The sequence below is a fragment of the Electrona antarctica genome (genome assembly GCF_951216825.1).
Source record: "Electrona antarctica genome assembly, chromosome: 20".
NCBI lineage: Eukaryota > Metazoa > Chordata > Actinopteri > Myctophiformes > Myctophidae > Electrona > Electrona antarctica.
Window position 1 is genome coordinate 22872368 of NC_136801.1, and position 23388 is coordinate 22895755.

General features: G+C 44.9%; 1 protein-coding gene across 1 annotated transcript in view; it reads left to right on the forward strand.

Moving 5' to 3' along the window:
• The first annotated feature begins 58 nt into the window (after window positions 1–58).
• Window positions 59–23388, forward strand: part of rpgrip1 (RPGR interacting protein 1) — a 27721-nt gene continuing 4391 nt past the window's right edge. The window contains exons 1-25 of the mRNA XM_079489510.1: window positions 59–184; window positions 423–476; window positions 1847–1964; window positions 3796–4001; window positions 4246–4345; window positions 5350–5490; window positions 6364–6469; window positions 7308–7331; window positions 7802–7948; window positions 8785–8858; window positions 10008–10294; window positions 10997–11115; window positions 11701–11751; window positions 12867–13052; window positions 13892–14009; window positions 15957–16120; window positions 16550–16913; window positions 17633–17805; window positions 18613–18851; window positions 19443–19558; window positions 19945–20147; window positions 21436–21492; window positions 21646–21746; window positions 22259–22331; window positions 23204–23240. Of these exons, the coding sequence (XP_079345636.1) occupies window positions 109–184; window positions 423–476; window positions 1847–1964; window positions 3796–4001; window positions 4246–4345; window positions 5350–5490; window positions 6364–6469; window positions 7308–7331; window positions 7802–7948; window positions 8785–8858; window positions 10008–10294; window positions 10997–11115; window positions 11701–11751; window positions 12867–13052; window positions 13892–14009; window positions 15957–16120; window positions 16550–16913; window positions 17633–17805; window positions 18613–18851; window positions 19443–19558; window positions 19945–20147; window positions 21436–21492; window positions 21646–21746; window positions 22259–22331; window positions 23204–23240 (3334 nt within the window). The 5' untranslated portion in view covers window positions 59–108. The remainder of the gene's footprint in view (window positions 185–422; window positions 477–1846; window positions 1965–3795; window positions 4002–4245; window positions 4346–5349; window positions 5491–6363; window positions 6470–7307; window positions 7332–7801; window positions 7949–8784; window positions 8859–10007; window positions 10295–10996; window positions 11116–11700; window positions 11752–12866; window positions 13053–13891; window positions 14010–15956; window positions 16121–16549; window positions 16914–17632; window positions 17806–18612; window positions 18852–19442; window positions 19559–19944; window positions 20148–21435; window positions 21493–21645; window positions 21747–22258; window positions 22332–23203; window positions 23241–23388) is intronic.

Sequence of the window (23388 nt, forward strand, 5' to 3'; positions counted from 1 at the left end):
GTTGTTGTCTTCAGTACCTATAGACTGCTGATTGGCTGCTGCTGTTGTTGTTGTCCTCAGTACCTGTAGCTGACTGCTGATTGGCTGCGGCTGGACGGAGGCAGCGTGATGTCAGTAGAGGTGCAGGACGAGACAGCCGGGGACCTCCCTGTCAGAGACGTGGGGCTGATGCCCACTGTCACAGGTGTGTATGAGGGGCTGATGATATTTCTGCATTGCAGTATTGATACTTTAACTTCAGTAAAACATATGGGAGTATTTTTTCCACCACTGCCTTTATGCTTGTATAAACTGTGTGTGTGTGTGTGTGTGTGTGTGTGTGTGTGTGTGTGTGTGTGTGTGTGTGCGTGTGTGTGTGTGTGTGTGTGTGTGTGTGTGTGTGTGTGTGTGTGTGTGTGTGTGTGTGTGTGTGTGTGTCTCAGATTCTGTGCGTGACGTGAAGCCCTGGAAAAAGTCTCACATTATGAAGATGAAAGGTATGATCAGAAAAGTAACCCTGGGGCGCCTGCTGGCCTGGCGGTCCAGGCGCATCATGCCACATATAAGCGGTTCTCCAGAACCACCACAAAAGGCTCTGGTCAGGCTCGGCCAGTGGGCCTAATGAGCCAAAGTCCCCTCAAGTGTGCAATTTCCAGCCTCTGCCACAGCCAATTGATTGCCATGGCAACCCCACACCTGCAAATTGATTACTTAACCACTCTCCATGTGGGACACAGTTAAAACGGGTGCTATGACAAGTTGACAACGGGTATAGAGGGTATGCGTGTGACATCATCATCAAACCCGGAAGTTATGCAGGAAGGCCTACTGAGTGGCAAAAAACTACTTTCTGGCCTTGACAGCCCATACATCCAAACAGAAACGTCCTATCTGATTGCATTAAACAACATTAAACAATGTTAAACTCACTTTGCCTGTTGCTTTGCCACTCGATTTGCCACTCGATGTGCCATTCACTTTAGGCATGCGCATACCCTCTATTATTAGGTTCCCAAGTTGCATCGTTCTCAAGTAGGCTGGTGGCCGACGGGCACGTACAGGTCTAGTATATCTAAAGAAAAGTAACCCTAACCCGTTTGTGGAAAAAATAGCTCATAGTTTAAATTGTTTGCTTACGGCTGTGGTACTATACAGTATAAGTATACACAAAGGACACATGTGTGAAATGACGTTAAGCATTGTTTTCTACGTGTGACTTGTGCATGGCTTTTGAAGATTATATGTCATATGGCAGCCAAGTCAATGGGATTTTTAATGTTTGTTTACAGCACTTATGACGTACAGTAAATTGTTTGCCAGCCAAGTCTACGGACTTGGAGGATAATACGACATTTGTTTAGAGTGCTTATGACGTAAATAGTTTGCCAGCCAAGTATATGGATTTATTGTTTTGTTTAGGACACTATATTATACAAAATAATTAAGTCTTGACTAGAGCAGTGGTTCACAGACTTTTTGACTCAAGACCCAAAAGACAAATTAGAGATCGGCTATTTTCACTACTTTTTGACAATGCTTGAAATAATAATGATTAAAAACAAAATGTAGGAAACAAAAAAATGGACCCGTACAAATGTGTGGCCCCACAAATGGGTCCCGAACCTAGTAGTCTAGAGACAGAACCTGCTGTGTGTGGACAAACACTGCATACTTTTTTTTAGCAACATATAAATGCAAACAGCACAATGTACAGTCAGGCATTTTTGTCCAAAAAAGGATTTCACCGAAGAAAGACCTTGCAGCCTTGTTACTGTAGCAGCATACTCATTTCATTGTCTGTCTGACAGTCTGTTTCTCTCTCTCTCTCTCTCTCTCTCTCTCTCTCTCTCTCTCTCTCTCTCTCAAGACCCACAGCGTCTCTTCAAGGTTCCCAGGGAGCAGCTGGAGGAGCAGTGTCTCCGCCTGATAGAGGAGAACGGCCTGCTGAGACAGCACGCCATCGCACAGGAGCAGAAGATGCGCAGGTAGCTCACACACACACATGCACACGCACACGCACACGCATACGCACACACACATATGCGCTCGCACACACACATATACTGATGTTGACGTAATTAGGATATGTTTCAGTGTCGGGTGAATTAAAGGTGAATTAAAGGATCTTTATTACGTCACCATCGACATTACGTCACACTCAACATCCATCCATCCATCCATCCATCTTCAACCCCTTCGGGTCGCAGGGGCAACAGCTCCACCAGAGTGCTCCAGACTTCCCTATCCAGAGCAACATTAGTGACTTCCTCCTGGGGGATTCCGAGACGTTCCAAGGCCAGTGAGTCGATGTGTTTCCTCCAAGTGCGCCTTGGTCTGCCCCGGGGTCTCCTCCCAGTGGGACATGCGTCGAGGACCTCCCTAGGGAGGCGCCCGAGAGGCATCCTAACCAGATGCCCGAACCACCTCAGCTGGCTCCTTTCCAGGCGAAGGAGACACTCAACATCAGTGTATATATATACCTCCGAGCATACGCACATAAAAGTTATTGTGACACTTTTTTCTTTTTCCGGAGTAATCAAACTTCCGCTGTGATTGGCCGAGCTTTGCATAACGTTTGTAGCAGCTAATTGGCTGTTGTTGGTTACGTAACCAATCTATGTTTTACAATCGTTTATAAAGACATAAAAAGTCATAAAAGGAAATAAATGAATAGAATCTCATGTTTCTCGTGTTTGTCACACTGTGGTTTATCTCTAAACACGAGATATCTTGTGAATGGCACAGAATTTACCCTACATTACGTAGTAAATGCATCGGCTTGGAGTTGTTATTGGTGACTCCTGTAGGACTACACCATACAATGTTATTGGTGACTCCTGTAGGACTACACCATACAATGTTATTGGTGACTCCTGTAGGACTACACCATACAATGTTATTGGTGACTCCTGTAGGACTACACCATACAATGTTATTGGTGACTCCTGTAGGACTACACCATACAATGTTATTGGTGACTCCTGTAGGACTACACCATACAATGTTATTGGTGACTCCTGTAGGACTACACCATACAATGTTATTGGTGACTCCTGTAGGACTACACCATACAATGTTATTGGTGACTCCTGTAGGACTACACCATACAATGCAATCAGTGGCTTAGGATCAATAACCTTGTATAAAGGTATTAAATACTGTACACCTGTCCAAAATGTAATTTTAATGGCCCTTTTGTCCATAACAAAACGTGACATTGTAATTGGCTGACAATATTAGTGGGAGGGGTCTATAAGCAACTGCGGCAACCACACTTTGCAATTTTTTAAAATTGCGACTTTTCTATTTTTTTTTCTAGTAATATATATTTATTGAGCATAATTGACCATAGATATATATGAAGCATAAATTGGCGTCAGTCTCTGTCCCTATTCATTCCCTGTAACATTAACATTTTAGTTAGTAGTAAGTTATAAGCCAAATAGAAGTACAGGGAATGAATAAGACCCACATGCAGGGGGATCTAGAAACAGAGTCTATACAGGTGGATGCTGGGGAGGCTGTGGGATTTGCAAAAACTTCATGAGCAGCAGGTTAGCAGCAAGTGAGGCAGGGAGGCAGCAGCAGCAGGAGAGAAGCCAGGAATGAGCAGGTAGGCACTGGGCAGAGGTTTAAATAGCTGCTCTGATGGTCAGAGGTTTAAATAGCCGCTCTGATAAAGAGTGCATGAGACTAGTCACCTGATCAGGTAGTCTCGCTCACGAGTTGCCTGCCTGAACTAGCTATACGCAAGCTTCGCATCAGTTCTGGTTTGGCCACTGCACTGAACTCTCCCCCCCCCCCCCCATCCCCCAGGATGTCCACCAGGCTCATGCGTCTCCAGCAGGCTCGTCCCGGGACGGCGTCGGCCAGGGAGACAGACATGGACGAGACCATCCTGGAGCTGGAGGCCCGCGTGAGCAAACTGGAGGGCCAGAAGAGGGCGCTGCAGAACAAACTGCAGCTGGCCAGGCAGCACATAATGGACATGGGAGGACGCACGCACCACAGGCTCAGTAAAGGTGCGTGTTAGTGGTATCATGGACATAGGGGCAGTGTTGATTTTGTCGACTAATACTATGACAAAAAATGTTCGTCGACTACCGTATTTCACTGACGAAAACTAAATGAAAACGATGCTATGATGACTAAAACTAGTTATATAAACTAGATGGCAGTCCGCTCTCTAGTTTATATAACTCTATGGTTCCGTTTCTTGTTCTGGAATGGCTTTGTGTGAACCTTCCTTCCTTCCTCTGCTGTCAGGGCGGGGTTTGGATGGAGAGGGCGCGGTCAGGAGGGCGGCCCAGACGGCTCCGCCCCGCTACGGCCCTGCACTGGAAGACCCAAGAGACAACGAGAGATTGTAAGTACAGTAGTGCGTTCTGCGTGCATGTGTCTGTTGTGTATGGATGCTGTACTGATGTTTTGAGTGTGACGTTAACGGCAATGGACCAGAATAGAAGTGTTACATTTCCGCTACAATCTCTCTCTTGTTTTTTCCTAAAAAGTTTTGTCACAATCGACTGTATTAGGCTATACTAGGATCTTCACCATGTCTGTCATTGTTCTGTTTCACACAATTCAATCCAAAAGGGCTTTATTGGCAATTTGGCATGAGAAAACGTACGTTTACATTGCCAAAGCGACACGTGGAACAATACAATACAAAAAGTATGTACAACTGAAAGTCAGAATCTCCAATAAATCAATGTACTTCGCCCAGCAGATATGGGAGTTTTTTTGTCATTAGTCATGTTTTCAAAATCTCTGTGGGTGATTGTAATCTTTAGCCTACTTGTAATTGTAAACCTCCCCCCCCCCCCCCCTTAACCATCTAGTGTTCAAAATGTTTGACCGCTTCACTGCCGCTCATTGACTGCAATGCTATGGAGCTTGTTGTCCTTCCGGGTTAAACAGGAAGGGGGCTTCCGGAAATGGAACGACACAACACAACACAACACAGCCCCCAGCCTTTAGCTAACAGAACAACCAGCTACATTTTCGATGCGATGCGATACAAAATCACAAATGATTTACGATCGTCGGGTGCACGCCGGCTCACCATGGACAGCTCTCGAACTATCTTTGGAGATACGACGCTTTGAAAATCGGGTTATAATGGAGGCTCAACGGAGCTGGATTTTAAAAAAAAACATCGCTGTTGGTGAAGGAGGAGGGCTATACTAGCCGGATCCATGCTAAAAGGGGGGGGGGGGGTACGTTTATAAACGTAGATGGCAATAAAATAATTAACCCTCAACCATTTATTCATTCTGCCACCTCCTACATTCCCCCGCCCCCCCTGCCCTGTCTCCTCCACCTGTGGCCTCGTGACACCCTCTGCTCCACCCACGTACTGTACGGCAGCCGTGCCAGCGTGATGGAGACCCAGCAGAGCAGGGTGGCAGAGCTGGAGCTGGCCGCGCTGCGGGACACCCTGAGGGAGAGGGACAGAGAGATGGAGGGAGCCATGAAGGACATGAGGAAACAGCAGGCAGACATGCACAGGTGGGCTGCAATCACCGCCAGCACAACAACAATCACTAGAATAGAGCGTAGCAGTGGGCGTGCTTTTCTGGACCCACTGCAGACTCGCAACGCAGATAATTGTCACCACAGTCACACTCACGGCTTCGGCTTGACGGGGAAGACACGCTTGCACGTCACTCGATACAAGTTCAAACCACACAACGGAGACATCGCTTATTTCACCTGACATTATATCACTATATGTGATTAATGCTAGTTTTTAATGCTATCTTTTCTTGCGTTTTTATTACACAATATTTATTCTGGCCCTTTTCAATCCTGCATCTGACTCGTCAGGTGCAGGATTGAAAAGGGTAGACAAATCTAAAACTAACACTAAAAATAAAAAACTAAACTAAAGCTATAATGAAGAAAACACGCTTGTGTGTGTCAATTGAATAAAGCTGCAGTCACCATCAGTAATTATAGCAGATAGAGAGACGCGTTCACGCTACTGTATGCCACAATGGAATGGGTTCTCGCCAAGGAGTTTTCTTATTTTCTTTTGAAAGGAAAATGCATGTGGTCTCCGAGGCTACGCAGTCAGTGTTTCCGTTTGGGCAGACAGGCGCGGCCGTTTTACGCTGTCTGCCGGCGTCTCTTCCGGGTTTTTAGATAGCTGGTGGATGGAAAAGAAGCTCCACCCACGCAGCTGATTGCCGCAACGGCCAGATTCCCGGAAAAGCTTGCCCCAGCGGCATTCTGCCGCATGGGTGGAGCTTAATTTCCATCCACCAGCTGTCTAAAAACCCGGAAGAGACGCCGGCAGACAGCGGAAAACGGCCGCGCCTGTCTGCCCAGGTCTGGCAACAGCTAGTGACTAACTCCTCACGCCTCTCATTTCTCCGTCAGGCTGAGCATCAAAGAAAACGTGGACGTGATCCGTCTGCAGAAGCAGCTGTCGGAGAGGAGCGCTGCCCTGCGGGTCGCACAGGACAAGTTCAACCACCTGCAGAAGGTCAGAGCGTATACAGTACCTCCATTCATTAAACTCTTCCATTCACCACGACCAGTCAGCCATTCATTGACTCTTCCATTCACCACCACCAGTCAGCCATTCATTGAGTCTTCCATTCACCACCACCAGTCAGTCATTCATTGACTTTTCCATTCACCATTTTGGGAACCACCGACTTAGTAGACATTTTGTAGAATATCTTAGTGGGTTAAAACTGTCCACAGAGGCTGCAGCGTTCAGGACCAGTGGAAGGCCACTTTCGATCGATCAAGTCATAATGCTACTTACGTTAGCATCGGGTTGCTAGCTGTTGTTGTCATAACACTGGGTCGCGCCATCTTCCATCGTCGTCACCATAAACACCCCTTCTATCTGTTTCTTTGAATCGCCTGTATCTCCTATTGCTTCTCCCAGATAGCATTTTTGGTCAAAACAAGGTTTATTCCACGGCACAGAGCCGACGATGTGAAGCCTTCCACTGCACCGGCTTAGCTCCGTTTGCTACAGAGGACCTGACCAGGCACCGTTCAACTTCCTATAGTTTATGATCAATTCCGGAATTCTGGAAATGTGGCTTTTCAAAATAAGAGCTGAACTGGGAAAAATGCTGGCGTGAATTATATCATAATTTGCCAATGAATGCTAGCGCTTATGGGTTAATCTGGTGCGAGCACTGACTAATAGGGCCTGGTCGGCTCACCTTGCTGTCCTGCTGGGAACACAACACAACGTCTCGCATAGGGGGTCGATGTGACACGCAATGTTCAGCATTAACCCTATAACTCCATGTCTGTGTTTCATTCTTCTGTTCTCTCTCTCTCTCATCCTCCGTCTGTAGACATACGAGAACCAGTTAGAGGAGGTAAAACACACACACGCACGCACGCACGCACGTGCGCACACACACACACACACACACACACGCACGCACGCACGCACGCACGCACGCACGCACGCACGCGCACACACACACACACACACACACACACACACACACACACACACACACACACACACACACACACACACACACACACACACACACACACACATATATAAGTGTATATATATATATACTGTATAATCACCAAATTACTGAACTATAGGGCCTATATTAAATAGACTACTCATTTCAAATATAGCTCATACCTCAAATACAGCTCATGCCCATTGCATCTCTCTGTGTGTGTGTGTGTGTGTGTGTGTGTGTGTGTGTGTGTGTGTGTGTGTGTGTGTGTGTGTGTGTGTGTGTGTGTGTGTGTGTGTGTGTGTGTGTGTGTGTGTGCGCGTGCACGTGTGCGTGTGCGTGTGCGTGCTTGCATCCACCATCAGTGCCAGCGGTCATTGAAGGAGACCAATACGTCTCTGCTGGACAAGGTGGAGGAGCTCAGTGTTCAGCTGAAGGAGGAGAGACACAGAGCCTTGTCTCTGGACACCAATCTGACCAGCGCCAACCTGTCTCTGAAATCACTGGAGCAGGTCAGTTACACTCTTTATTACAACTAGCAAATCACTGTTACTCCCCTGCACGCACGCACATAAACATTCAAAATAAACAAAAGTAGATTATTTACCATCACATTCTAGTCTCACACACGCGTGTGCGTGCACACACACACACACACACACACACACACACACACACACACACACACACACACACACACACACACACACACACACACACACACACACACACACACACACACACACACAGGCACATATGAAGCCATGCACAGTAAAGCCACCGACCATATTCCTTGTATGTAATCCTTATATTCACTAATTTCACAGAATACTTCACTATAAACTAAAGCACCAATCACATGTGACCAGTGGATGATTGTGTTTATAAAGGCCACTCTTGGGTGAGACAGCTTTCTAAGCCGTTATGTTCTAAGCCCGGGGTGGGGTGGGCAACTTTGACGATCGAGAGGGCCACTGTAACACTCACTCCGGAGGGGCCACATTGCATATTACTGTCGTAGCAAAAACATAGCCGATCTACGAGCTCAAAACGCGTCGAACTGCGACACACTTTGAGCTTCTAGATCAGCGATTTTTGCTATAGGCCCAATTTAATTGAAATGCAGACTTTTGTCTATCCATTTCCATGTTGTAAGCTGTTATGTCTAGATATGTTACCATGTTGTAAGCTGTTGTGTCTAGATATGTTACCATGTTGTAAGCTGTTGTGTCTAGATATGTTACCATGTTGTATAGCTGTTGTGTCTAGATATGTTACCATGTTGTAAGCTGTTGTGTCTAGATATGTTTCCCTGTTCTAAGCTGTTATGTATGTTTCCCTCTCTTAGTTCAAGGACAGGGTATCTGACCTGGAGGGAGAGAGGGCTCTCCTGAAAGAGAGCTACGATGCCCTGCTGGACAGGTGAGTTTCCAGCTCCAGGCAGTGTTGTTTTCGTCGACTAAAACTCAGACGAAAAATGTTCGTCGACTACCTTTTTTCACTGAGGAAAACTAAATGGAAACCAAATGAAAACTAAGCTGTGATGACTAAAACTAAGACTAAATGTATTGACAATTTCGTCAACAGATAAAAAATAGACTAAAATGTTAGGAAGGGACTAGTGGACAAGATATCCAGTATAAGCCATTTTACACTCGGTTTTACACTCGGTTGCCCAACTTTGGGCATATAGGCCACGAACAAGAGCTCTCCAGACTGCATCCCGGTCCTAGGCCATTTCCTCCAGCTGTCCCCATGCATGTGTGGCCAGATCTCTTCACATCTGCATCCAGGTCACTGCACCAGGTGTTTTGTGGTCTGCCCCTCTTCCTTCTCCCTTGTGGGTTCCAGAAGGGGGCACATTATTTTTTACCCCCCCCCCCCCCCCATGTATAACAAATACTCGCCTATTAACACAGTGATGGAAAAGGCTACAACTTATGTAGCAACAAACACACTAATATAAATATGTTGAGCATTATAACGTCTTTTGCATAATACCTTGTATTTCTATTGATTCTATTTCAGTTAATTTGAAAATGTATATATTTATAACAATCATGAAGAACTTATAGATTTAAAGGAGCATTCAGTGATTTGGAAAAAATAACCCGGTCCGCCCCGGTAACAAGATGTGCACATGCATACACACGCTCTACAGTGGGGGGAAGTGCAACAGGCCAACAGCACGTGCACCAAGGCCCGCCCCACTCGATCCTGATTGGAGGAAGGTCCCCTCTATCCTGATTGGATGAAGGCTTTCTCACCCACCACCAAAACCGAAACTAGGGTTTTTTGACCCCTGTGGTTCACTGGGGATAGGGAGGAACTAATTATATGGTCAGCACACTCTATTAGGGAGGATTATCACAAAACAAGGGAAAATTTATATTTGAATTAAGTGAAATCACTGAATATACCTTTAACATTTTGTGAAAAATAAATAAAATATTGTTAGGGTACTGGCCAATCTTTTTACAACAACAGAGCACGTCTACATTGCAGTATTGATACTTTTTACTGTAAAGTAAAACAGTACTTTTCTTCCCCACCATGCACTGTCCTTCTCAGTACCTTTTCTGCCAAGACTCACCAGCCCAAGGCGAAGGTGGACAGGCTGCAGGGAAGACAGAACAGGACTACTTCTCTCTCTCTGGAGAGAGGGAAGCTAGGGAAAGAGACTACTTCTCTCTCTCTGGAGAGAGAGAGAGGGAAGGGGAGAGAGACGGACGTCCACAGGCTAGAGGAGATGCTGCGAGGAGAGAGGGACGAGAGACACCGACTGGAGGAGGAGATGGAGAGGTTGAGAGAGCGACACGAGAAGGGCATGTCGGAGGAAAGGAGAGACCCAAATAGAGGTACCAGGGACGTGCACACATAGACATCAAAGGGGGCTTCAGCCCCTGCCCTTATACCCGTCTGTGAAACAACTGCCCTTTCCAGACCACAAATGCAGCATTTACTATGGTGAAAAAAAATGCAAATGCTCTCCTTTCCATGCCATACCGGAAGGCAGCATTCAGTCTCCTGAACTTGAACGCAGCATTTTGCGTTGAACTAATTTCTTTCTAAATCCATGTCGTACACACCGCATCTCCACTAGCTGAAGAGTGCTGGGTTGCGCCCCGAAAATAGCTGATCTACAATACTGATCTACAAGCTCTCGCAGCACGACGCGTTGTGAGCTTGTAGATCTGCTAGATCTGGTATACCTCATGGGATAAAACATTAAACAAAATTAACATTATATGGCAAGTATATGCAGAATATTTTACATTCACACAGACTTGTGTCATTAGGGGCGTCAATATAGTGGGGCTGATAGTGCGATGTCACTATATTACTGTTTATTTCATTGGCCCGTTGCACATAAAAACGACTCCAGGGTGTCTAATGAAGTACTGTCACCTCATAGACACATGAAAAACTGGTAAAATACAAACATTGTGGCACTCCCTCTTTAAGATAGTGTCCCTTCCCGCACAGGGTTCAAATCATTAAACATATGGAGCTCTTGTTCAACTTTCTGCCAACTTTCCGCTATTCTTACCTTTTGGCAGCTTCGTTTCTCTCAGAGTCGTCCGCGTTGACGAGAGACAAGAGACACCTGGAGCAGGAGCTCCACGAGTACAAAGAGCAAGTCATCGCTCTGCAGGACAGACTAGACTCCATCCCCAAGGTGCACAGACAGTACACACAACTGTTTTGTATATACACACATTTTGGTTCTGGGCGGGAACCCCTTTTGGTGTTCTAACCCTTCTGGACGGGAACCCCTCTTGGGGTTCTGTACAGTATGTACAGTATTCAAAAATGTAATTTTGTTTTATGCTGCTATATAAATATTTGAAGTTTTTCCAGAAAACTTAGGTCAGGATTTAGAAGCGTTTTTAGAATCGGCCTCAGTCCAAAATGGGTTAACCCATTTTGACCTGAGAACAGATTCTATAAAATGTCTTCTAAATCATGACAGTTTTTTGAAAAACCTCTGTTTCTATGTCAGTGGTGCTCAAACTATTTCATTTCAAGGACCCCCAATATCATATGTAATTGGCTGCCGACCCCTATCTGAAAATATGTTGTTCCAGGGACCCCCCCCCCCAGAAGCCATTTGCGCCATATTTTTGCGATTCTTCAAAAATAGCAGATCTACAAGCTCATAGCGCGGCACTGGTTCCCGTCCAGAATGAGTTAATCACGTCGTTGTTGCTTCTTTCTGACGTCCTTCTCGTCCGTTCGTCCGTCCGTCCGTCTTGTCTTTCAGGAGTTTGAGATGAGCATCGAGGAGCTCAGCGAAACTCTTCTACAAATCAAGGTTGGTCCCCTCTGCCATGTACTCCATCCATAGACCATAGAGTATAAGACAGAGTTACGACATTGAGGGGACAGAAAACAGCCCGGCCACGTGGTTCACTGAAAAGCCTATAGACTCAAATGCATTCCGTAAACTTCCAGTTCAGGCCTTTGTCACTATATAGAAGAGCCGCCATTGGACCGGCCCCATGAAGTGAACTTTGGCATGGGGGGGTCAGATCAACATATGGAATTAATTCTATACTGGCCATATATGGAGCGTGTCTTGAGTGTACAGGGTTTGATGAGGTCAGATCAACATATGGTATGTCAGAACAGGTCAGCTCCATATATGGAGATTAAGGGTGGCAGCAGCGGGGGGCAGTGTCTTGAGTGTACACTGTACAGTGTTTGATGAGGTCAGATGAGATCAGATGAGGTCAGATCAACATATGGAATGAATTCTGTATTGGTCATATATGGAGCGCGTCACGAGGCGTGATGGACTGACTGACAGGTTTTGCAGGTTTTTATAGTAAACTGATACAACGAACAATAAACTAGAGAGCGGACCAGGAGCGACCGCCCTGTCCCCAGCTATTTCATTTCAATGGAAGTAGCTCAGTGGCGTTTTGAAGCACCCGGAAGTATACCTCTGTCGGCTCGATATAATTGGTTGGCTCCTATGAGAGTAGTACCTCTGTCGGCTCGATATAATTGGTTGGCTCCTATGAGAGTAGTACCTCTCACGCTGCTCTTGTGGTATACCTCTACGTCACGTCTTACGCCACAAAATACATCCATGAACAAGCCTCACAAAGCGTTCACAATAGCTGATCTACAAGAGCTGATCGACAATAGCTGATCTACAAGATCACAGTCACAACGCAACGCAAAGCACCACATTGTGTAGATCTGCTATTTTCACTAGTTTGGGTTTGGATTGGGGGTGAGTCCCTGCGACATACTAGCGTCATGTCCATGGGGTGTACATGTACATCAAGCTGCCTCACGCTACAGAAACAGGAGATAGGCTCCTGCCCCTATTATATATGGGCCTCTGGCTCGACAAGGCTACTTACTTACTTACGTACTTACAATTAGGCCAACAACAGTTTCTTCCCACCCCCCATGCAGGTGTTCAGGATGCAGCAGGAGAGCAGGGACGCCCTGCGTTTCCTCAGGGCTGATGGGAAGGAACATGCGGAGGAAGAGGAGCTGTCTGTGGCCGACCTGGAGGCGTCGCTTGCCGAGACCTCGCTGGAGCTCAACAAGACCAGAGAGCTGCTGCTGCTGCAGCACCGCATCGCCAGCCAGATGCAGGTGGATGGATCATACTAAATATTAAAATGTCATGCTAATTCTTAACGTATCTGTCTATCACCACATGTGCCGGTCCCGCGGTCCGTTGCTTGAGGTCCTCCAACTTAGCCCTTCTATAGGTCCCTAAAACCGATTCGGTGACCAAGGGCGACAGGGCATTTGCTGCCAGGGCCCCCAGACTCTGGAACAGACTCCCACTTGACCTGAGGGTTGCTAGTTCCCTCACAATTTTTAAAACAAAACTAAAGACACATTTCTACAGAGAGGCCTTCTTAACCCCCAGAACGTGACACCTTTATTCCCCCTGATAGTGTTGTTGTTATATTTTTGGTTGTAATTGTTGTGATGTTTGTGATTGCTTGATTGTTTTAATTATGTTGTTAAGCACTTTGGAACATTGTTTAAAAATATATAAATAAAGTTTATTATTATTATTATTATTATTATTATTATTATTATTATTATTATTATTATTATTATTGTTATTGTTATTGTTATTGTTATTATTATTATTATTATTATTATCTCAGTTTTACCAACAGCCAGATTTAATCAAGTAAAAAGGGTAGGCTATTGTTGTCACATCACAGCAGCTTATGACTCTTTATGTAGCTCTGCTCACAGTTTTCTGAATAATAAAATGTTGGCTCCATTTGGTTTCATTTTACGCTCTAATAAGAGTTAGATCTAATGATCTAATAGTATTATACCATATTAATTAGCTGGGGGATCACCTGGAAGCCGCTCAAGGACCACTGGCTGAAAACCACTGCTGGTGTAGGAATTGCTCTGGCAGACTATCCTAAATGATATTATTTTTCCCCTCATCGCTCCCCAAGGAAGAGATAAACGTGGCGAACCAGAGATTAGAGCGAGAGAAGGAGGAGAGCAGGAGAAGGCTGGCAGAGAAGGACAAGCTCCTAGCAAAAAGAATCCTTCAGATCAACACTTTGCAAGGTATGAAGCACAACCCCAAGTAATATTACACAACCTGTATATTCCCCTGATTAATACTTTTTTTGAACCAATATCGTCCATGTATCGTATCGTCAACCATGTATCGTGATACGTATCGTATCGCTGTTAAAATGTATCGTTATACCCCTACACCCCTAAGTGTTACCACCTGTTCTGTTGTACTGTTCCACATGTTTCTACACCAGCTGCCCATGCCTAACAGAAACATGTTTCTACATACTGCCCATGCCTAACAGAAACATGTTTCTACATACTGTCCATGCCTAACAGAAACATGTTTCTACATACTGTCCATGCCTAACAGAAACATGTTTCTACATACTGTCCATGCCTAACAGAAACATGTTTCTACATACTGCCCATGCCTAACAGAAACATGTTTCTACACCATACTGCCCATGCCTAACAGAAACATGTTTCTACACCATACTGCCCATGCCTAACAGAAACATGTTTCTACATACTGCCCATGCCTAACAGAAACATGTTTCTACACCATACTGCCCATGCCTAACAGAAACATGTTTCTACACCATACTGCCCATGCCTAACAGAAACATGTTTCTACATACTGCCCATGCCTAACAGAAACATGTTTCTACACCGTACTGCCCTATAACAGAAACATGTTTCTACACCATACTGCCCATGCCTAACAGAAACAAACTTTTCAGTATTACGCGTATTGCTTCCAAGATCATTGGACTCCCTACACCCACACTTTCTGATATGAACAATAAGGCCATCACACGGCTAGCACTTTCAATATCAAATGACACTGATCATCCTCTGTCGCTTTTTTAACCTCACCATCTGGACAAAGATACAGAACCTTGCCATGGAAAAAGGTCCGTTTTAGTAGGAGTTTTGTCCCCTCAGCCATTGCGGCATTACACAAACTGCCGATAGGATGGTTCTGTATACAGTGTACATGTATGATGGGATGGTTCTGTATAGAATCAGAATCAGAATCAGTTTTATTGTCACATCACAGGTTAACAAGGTAAAGAAGTGGGTGAAATTCGTTTTTGTACATCGTTCCCATCGCAACGTTAATTTCCATAGAAAGAAGAGGGGGGGGAGAAGAAGAGGGGTGGGGGGCAAGTGGGAAGGAGATCAAAACAAGAGATCAACAGAATCTACATATTTACAAGGTACCTGAGATAATAAAAAAAACTAACTAAGGTGCCTGAGCATAGCAGCAATGTATGTATACTGTGCATGTTATACTTATACTGTGCATGATATATGGACGTTAAGGTGCTTAGAGAAAAAAGAGCAATAACAACACAACAAGAGCAACAATAGAAAAACAAAAAAGTCAGTGCGTTATACATGGGATTAAGGTGCAAAAAATACAGTGGGGACCTCATGTTGTTTGTATTGTCTTGGTGTAATGTGCTACAGTATGTGTTGTTTTTGATGTGGGTGTTTGAACAGACTGAAGACAAATATCCTTCGGGACAATAACGATTATTATTTACGCAGTGGTGAAAAAAGTACTCAATTGTTTTACTTAAGTAAAAGTACCAATACTGCAATTTAGAACTACTTTGTTACAAGTAAAAGTACGGAATTGAAAATGTACTTAAAGTACTAAAAGTAAAAAGTTCAAAATGTGTAGAAAATCTATTGAAAATAACCGATCTACAACCTCTCAATGCGTCGCGTTGCAACACATTGTGAGCTTGTAGATGGCCGAAATGAAAAAGTGGTTAATGTATGTTTTCTAATCAAAATTAAAATCACCAAAGTAACTAGTAACTAACGTTTTCAAATAATTGTAGTGAAGTAAAAGTACAAATGTTTGGCTCTGAGATGTAGTGGAGTAGAAGTAAAAGTACTACAGTACTTAAGTAAAAGTACTTAGTTACTTTCCACCACTGTATTTACGACATGCGTTTTCCTCTTGTTCTCCTACCAAAGCCCAGCTGAAAGACATGACCTACAGCCCCGCCCACTACAAACGGACCATGCCGGTCCAGTACACCTGGTCGGGGGCGGAGCAGGAGGTGGTACCACCTGTCGAGGACGACGCCCCTTTCTCGCAGCTGAGGCCCGGAGAGGCTTTGTTAGAGATTCACCTCAAGGTGGCGCCAATGCACATGCTAACACACCACCCAAGCAATCCATTCTATAACACAACACACAAGCAATCTATTTTTCTTTTTTAACTAGGGCTGTCAAACGTTTACACATTGTAATCAGATTAATCACAGCTTAAAACATAATTAATCGTGATTAATCACCATTCAAACTATGTCCAAAATATTCCACGCTTTTCTGTACATTGTTGTGGGAATGGAAAGATAAATGACAGATGCCGGATATATACATAACATATGTGTGTGTTTTGTCCCCCATCCAGATAGGGCTCACAATGCGTCGCATCGCGTCATATTGTGAGCTTGTAGATCGGCTATTTTTGTAATAATCACAAAAAATAATAATCTATGAGTACAGTACTTAAATAAATGCACCTATAGTCACTTTCCACCACTGGCGTTTTGCTCCTCCAGGGTGCCACCTTCACCCCCGAGGGACTCAGGACCATGGCCTTGGTTCCGGCGGGGACAGAGGCGGAGATGGACCGAGGTGGTGACGACGACATTGTGACCTTTTGCACCTACGGCCTGCTGGACTTCGAGGTGCACTCCACCCCTCTGGTGTCGGGCCATCAGCCTAACTATGGCTTCACGTCGCGCTACGCGCTGTGTGCCCGCGACCTGGGCAGGCTGGGGGGCCAGGGCGCCCGCGTCAGGGTGGAGCTCCACCAGGCCACCGGAGGGGTGCGCTTCGTGACCTGCGGGAGCGCCCACCTGTCCCTGATGGGCGCCGTGGAGAGGCGAGGGGAGCGCGTCAGCGGGTGTGTCAACGTCACAGGTCGGTGGTTGATTTCGTTGACTATATTAATACTATGATGAAAAATGTTCGTCGACTGTATACCCTTTTTCACGGACGAAAACTAAATGGAAACTACATGAAACCTAAGCTATGCTGACTAAAAATAAGACTAGATGTATTGACAATTTCGTCAATAAATAAAAAATAGACTAAAATGTTTGCAAGGGACTAGTGGACAAAAGATCCAGTATAAGTCTATGGCACAAGTCATTTTACACTTGAGGTGCGTGCTGAAAAAAAGCAGATCTACAAGCTCACAATGCGTCGCAGTGCAGCGTGTTGTGCAATTTTCAGCAAGTGCAAAATCAGCCATTACGACGGCATTGAGGCCCGCCAAAATACATTTTAGTCGACTAAATCAACTGTAGATTTAGTCGACTAAAATCTAATATTTAGTCGACTAAAATTAGACTAACACAAAAACATTCCAGGTGACTAAAACTAAATACATTTTCATTCCAAAGACTAAAATAGAAATTTGCTGCCAAAAACAAAACAGGTCACAGGTAGAGGTGATGGTGATGACGTCAAGGGAGCGGTGGGAATATAAACAGTTTGTTTATATTCTTGCTTACTGTAAATTAGTCTGGATTAATTTAAATGCCTAAATTCTAAATTGTAAAAAAAAGACAAAAATCTCTCTCTCTCTCTCGCTCTCTCTCTCTCTCTCTCTCTCTCTCTCTCTCTCTGTCCTGAAGGCTCCGAGGGGGACATGGTTGGTGTTGTGGACTTCTGGGTGCGTCTGCACCCTCCAGTGGAAGCCATGGACACCCTGGTGGAGCGAGGGCCTGACAGGGTGACAGACAGACGGGCTGCCACACAGAGGACTCCCGTACAGCAGTGTGTGGGCTGGCAGGACAGCACGCACGAGGTAAATATCCATCCATCCATGCATCCATATTCAACCGCTTATCCGTAGTCGGGTCGCGGGGGCAACAACTCCACCAGAGATCTCCGGAGAAACATAGTAACTTCCTCCTGGCGGATCCCGAGGCGTTCCAAGGCTACTGAGTAAGGTTATCCATCAATTAACCCCCTTATGGCTATTGACATATTTGACGTAATGAACCAAAAAATCCCTCATTACCCTTGACGTAAATGACGTAATTGCTTTATTCCCTATAATCGGGGGCTTAATGTAGCAAAATGTAGCAACCTTTAGCTTGTTTGGCTAACGGCCGATGTAATCTACCTAAAACCGTCCGAAATCCTCGCGTGCACGCTCTCGCACGCACGCGCGCAGTCTTTATGTGCATCGCTGCATAAAATGCAATATTTGGGGCTTGAGTAGAGCTTAATTTGACTTAGTTATTGAAATAAACAATGATAGCTTAGCATCCCGTACATCTGACTGTGTAACACAGTACAGAAAGCTAGCGGATGTTGTGATCAGCTGACCGGAAATTACATCGCCAGATTCCCTCTATTCGGTCAAAATCGGCATAATGGTGAAGTTAGCGCCACCATCAGGACTCAGTGTCTAATACTATAGGATTACCGTGTTAGAATGAGATATAGTGTGTATGTCACAGATTTTTCTATTGGCATTAAAAGGATGAATTAAACATGTGAATAGTGCAGGTAGAAGGCACTATTCACATGTCACTGTTAATTAGGGTGGCCATAAGAGGGTTTTAATGAACCAATCGATAATTGCCATCCCTGTATACACTCACAGGTCAGGGAGCAGTTTGACTTTGGCGTCGGCATCCCCAACGAGCTCCTGGTGGTGCTGGAGCGCTGCGTGGGCCTGTCGGCCCACTGGCCCGGCCTGCTGCCCGACGCCTACCTGACCTACCGCCTCTACGACCTGCCGCCGCACGTCTCGCCCACCGTGCAGTGCACGGCCGACCCGCTCTTCAACGACGGCACCACCTACCCCCTGGCGGTGACCAAAGACCTCCTGCACTACCTGAGGTGTGTGTGTGTGTGTGTGTCCGTGTGTGTGTGTGTGTGTCCAGGGATGTGCACCCATAGACATAAAAGGGGGCTTCAGCCCCTGCCCTTTTACCCATCTGTAAAACAACTGCCATCTCCAGACCACGAATGCAGCATTTACTGATGGTGAAAGAAATGCAAAGGCCCTTCCTCTCCTTTCCATGCCATACCGGAAGGCAGCATTCAGGAGAATTGTTTTTTTTTTTTTTTTTTTTAAGTCTCCTGAACTAATTTGTTTCGAAATCCATGAGTCGTTACACCTCATCCTCCTGTCGAGTGCTTTGTTCTCTCTACACCTTTTCAGTCTACACCAAACCTCAACGCGACGCATTTTGAGCTCATAAACAGGCCATTTCTGGCTAAGGTCCTCCCGACAATATGGGATTAAAAAGTGTTTAAATTGGCACAGGAATAATTTCAGATGAAGTTTATATAGGCTTGTGGTTAAAAGCATGTGGACTTTCCCATGTGGAGCATGTAACCAAACCACAAACTTGTAATTGTTACATGTCAGATTGAAAATGTGACTTTTCGAAAATGCATAAAACGTACAATGTGTTGCTTGTGCAGGAGTGGCAGTCTGTGGGTGTACCTGTTTGACGACAGCGATGAGCAGACACCACCGGCATACCTGGCCAAGACCCCTGTGCCCCTCGTAGCCCTAGCTACAGGCAAGGAGATCAGAGGTGAGAGAGACCCCATTATGTTATACTTTAGCTATTGAAAAATAGCAGATCTACAAGCTCATAGCCGCATAACCGAGTGCCGTGCCATGAGCTTGTAGATCTGCTATTTTTGAAGGATCATGAAAATGTGCCGCAAATCTTTGAATTTAATCTTTCAGAGCGAATGTTTTCAACTCAAAAATTTGCTTCTGGGGGGTCCCTGGAACAACATATTTTCAGATGGGATCCGCGGCCAAATACAGATAATTATGGGTGTCCTTGACATGAAAAAGGTTGAGCACCACTGGCATAGAAACATAGGGTTTTCAGAAAAAGGTTAGACATTTTTTTTAGAATCGTCCTCAGGTCTAAATGGTATTAAACAACAGTGTGTTGTGTCCCTCTAGGTGACTATGTGCTGAGAGATTCAGGTGGCGCACCACAGGGCATGCTACGAATGCTCATCAAATGGAGGTACCCTTTCCAAACAGCAGAGGGCGCTTTAGGACAGACAGAGACGCACAGGGGGGAGAGACGGACAGGGAGGGACGTGAAGAGAAGAGAGGAAGCCGAGGAGACACTAAGACCCATAGCCAAGCCCAGATTAAAGGTGAACTTCTGTCATTCATGTGTGTGGTGTCACAATAAAGCGCCGAAGTCCTGATGTCACTCGCTCATCCCCTGGTTCTGCCTGGTTCACGGAAGTAATTTCTCTATGGAGAATAACATGGTCATCTTAAAATCGAGGCACGTTGGCTGGTAATGCAGTCTGGCAGTGTGTCGCGGGTTCGACTCCCGATCCCGACGGCCTTTACTGCATGTCACCTCCCATCTCTCTCCCCGTTTCCTGTCAGCCTACTGTCTGTCCCTCCATAAAAAATATAAAATAAAGGCGAAAGCCACAGAAAAAAACATCGTTTCATATAAGCATTGTGGTCAAAAAATATACAAGCTGTCTCTGCGTTATTGTCAGGGAGGTGGCTCTGTATCGTTTACAACAGTCAGTCACTCATATAGGATACAGTCTGTTTCTAGAGAAAATGTAACTAATTCAGTAGCAGTAATAATAGCCTTTTGTCTCAGTCAGTTGATTCTTCATATCCATATGAGTGAAACGGCCGGGATGACATGTTTATTTTTCAAACACATTGAATCGCCTCATATATTGTTATTATATGAGGCGATCTAAAATCCCCCTATGGGGATTACAATGCAAATAAAAAGTACATGAACCCGTGGATTTGCGCCCTCTACCGATATTGACATTTTCTCACAAGGCATTAGGATTTGACTGAACTTACCTGAATAATCAAATAATCAATGTTATATCACTGCACAGTTAATGATGAATAGAGCACCGAAGTCTGACGTCAATATCGGTAGAGGGCGCAGGTCCACAGGTTCATGTACTTTTTATTTGCATTGTAATCCCCATAGGGGGATTTTAGATCGCCTCATATAAGAACTGTTTGAAAAATTGAAAATGTCATCCAGGCTGTTTCATTCATATGGATATGAAGAATCAACTGACTGAGAGAAAACGCTATTGTTACTGCTACTGAATTAGTTACATTTTTGCTAGAAAATATAACTATATCAAAAATAAGTGACTGACTGTCGTAAACGATACAGAGACACCTTGAACCACAATGCTTATATGAGACGATTTCAAGATGAGCGCATGTTATTCTCCATAGAGAAATTACTTCCGTGAACCAGGGGATGAGCGGGTGACGTCAGTACTTCGGCGCTCTATTGATGAAAACTATTTTTGGCAAGACTCTTTAGAGTGCAATTCGCAAAACGCTCCATTCACTATTCGTCATGCAAGTATGTATGTATTCTATAAGTCCATGTAGTCACCACTGGACATGTGTTTCACTGTCTCTTCACTACAGAAACAAATAATGGAGTCGAGAGAGACCACATCAGTACAAAAAGAGACAAAAACTCAGGTGCATTGGATTCTTTTTAACCTTTTTCTGCGACTTAAAAATGCTAAATATGAATGGCTGAACAATGGCTGAAAACACATGTTTTCATCATACTTATGCCAGTGTGTGTGTGTGTGTGCGTGTGCGTGTGCGTGTGCGCATGCGTGTGTATAGGGCAAGGCTCGACCTCCACCCATCAAAGTCAGAAGACCACAAGAGGACCCAGGGGGAACCCTCTCTGTGACATCACCGGCCAAGAAGAGGTCCCCGAAAAGGTCACCTGACCCCTGTCACAATTATTAGCATTTAGCAGACGCTCTCAGCCAGAGCCACTTACAATAAGAAAGGCAATCGCATACATATAGAATGCAGAGAGACAGTTCAGTGCCTCACGGAACTATTGGTCACAATAACCTTAGAATCTACACAATATACTATCAAAATCATACACATTTTTTGCAGGGCCCCATAGCACGCGTGCGTGCAAAATTTTCGCGTATTTCCTTGTTTTTATCATCTTTTCACCTAAATTGATCCGATGAATGGCCCCAGGAGCCTTTTCAGGGCCTCAAACCCAGTACCACGCAGTACAATTTCCCCCAAAGGGCCCCTGAGAGCCAAGGGTCCCTGGACCACTGGCCCAAGGCTAATTTGGCCCTGTAGAAATGTCTTTGTCAATCACTAGCAATCACCTAGAGCCCCGTCATGATCTGAGACATTTTAAAATGACTCATGCATGACTTTCCATGTCAATACCTAATTTACTGTACTTTTCTCTACTATATAGATCTCCAGAAAAAGGCACTCCCAGGCGGGTGCGTGCCGCCCAGCGGTCCCTGTCCCACACTGCATCCAGTCAGGTACAGTAGGAACTCTGTCATTTATTGCTCAAAGAGTTTAGCAAAAAGGGACCCGCCAGAAGGCATTTCTGGCCATATGAATGGAATAAGACAAATCAGACTGAAACATCTTGATCACATGATTTCAGAGATAATTTGGATACTGATTTGTGTGAGCTTCGCACACAATGTATAGTAGTAGCAAAAGGTGTGTTCTGAAGAAAACACCCAATGGAGACAATAACAATAACTGTGGATAAAAAGCTGAAATCGAGAACTGATTTGAATCTTTTAATGGAAACCCCTTTTAGGGTTTTTACCTTTCAAGATTTTGGGTTTTTGGGTTCTTTATTGTTGCTATGTACAGTATATCATTTTTTTTTGGAAAAGTTAGGTCAGTATTTAGAAGGCGGTTTTAGAATCAGCTAGTCCTAAAGTCCTAAAGTATGTAAGGGGTAATATCTGGCTAGGTGGTCATTATCCCGCTTATTACATGGCTAACATAAATTAATAAATTGACCCAAAACACAACAAAAAAAGTATTCCATAAGCTGGTGCTCAGAGGGTTTGATTAGGCAGCGGTCTGTTATATAGAGCGGAGCGGTCATTATCAAGACATAACTCACCGCTGAATTCAGCGATTGACCAATCAGAATCAAGCATTCAACCAAGCCATGTAATAAGGTATGTTAATAACCAGTGGAGGTGTTCTCCCTGCTCTCCTACGTGAGGTGCACTTCACTATACCTGGGTTTGAATCCAGGGAATGACATGAGATTTATGGATTGCAGCGTTGATAAAGAATTATAATAAATATAATAAATAAAGGAAACGTGTTGAAAATGTAGAAAACAAAACAAACAAGACCCGTGTATGTCCTCTCTCTGTAACAGGTGTCCATGGATGAAGAGCAGGACAGACGTCAAAGTGGTAAAGCCTTACATCATGCGCACGCACACACGCAGGCACGCACGCACGCATGCACACACAAACGCACAAACTCACGCACGCACGCACGCACGCACGCACGCACGCACGCACGCACGCACGCACGCACGCACGCACGCACGCACGCACA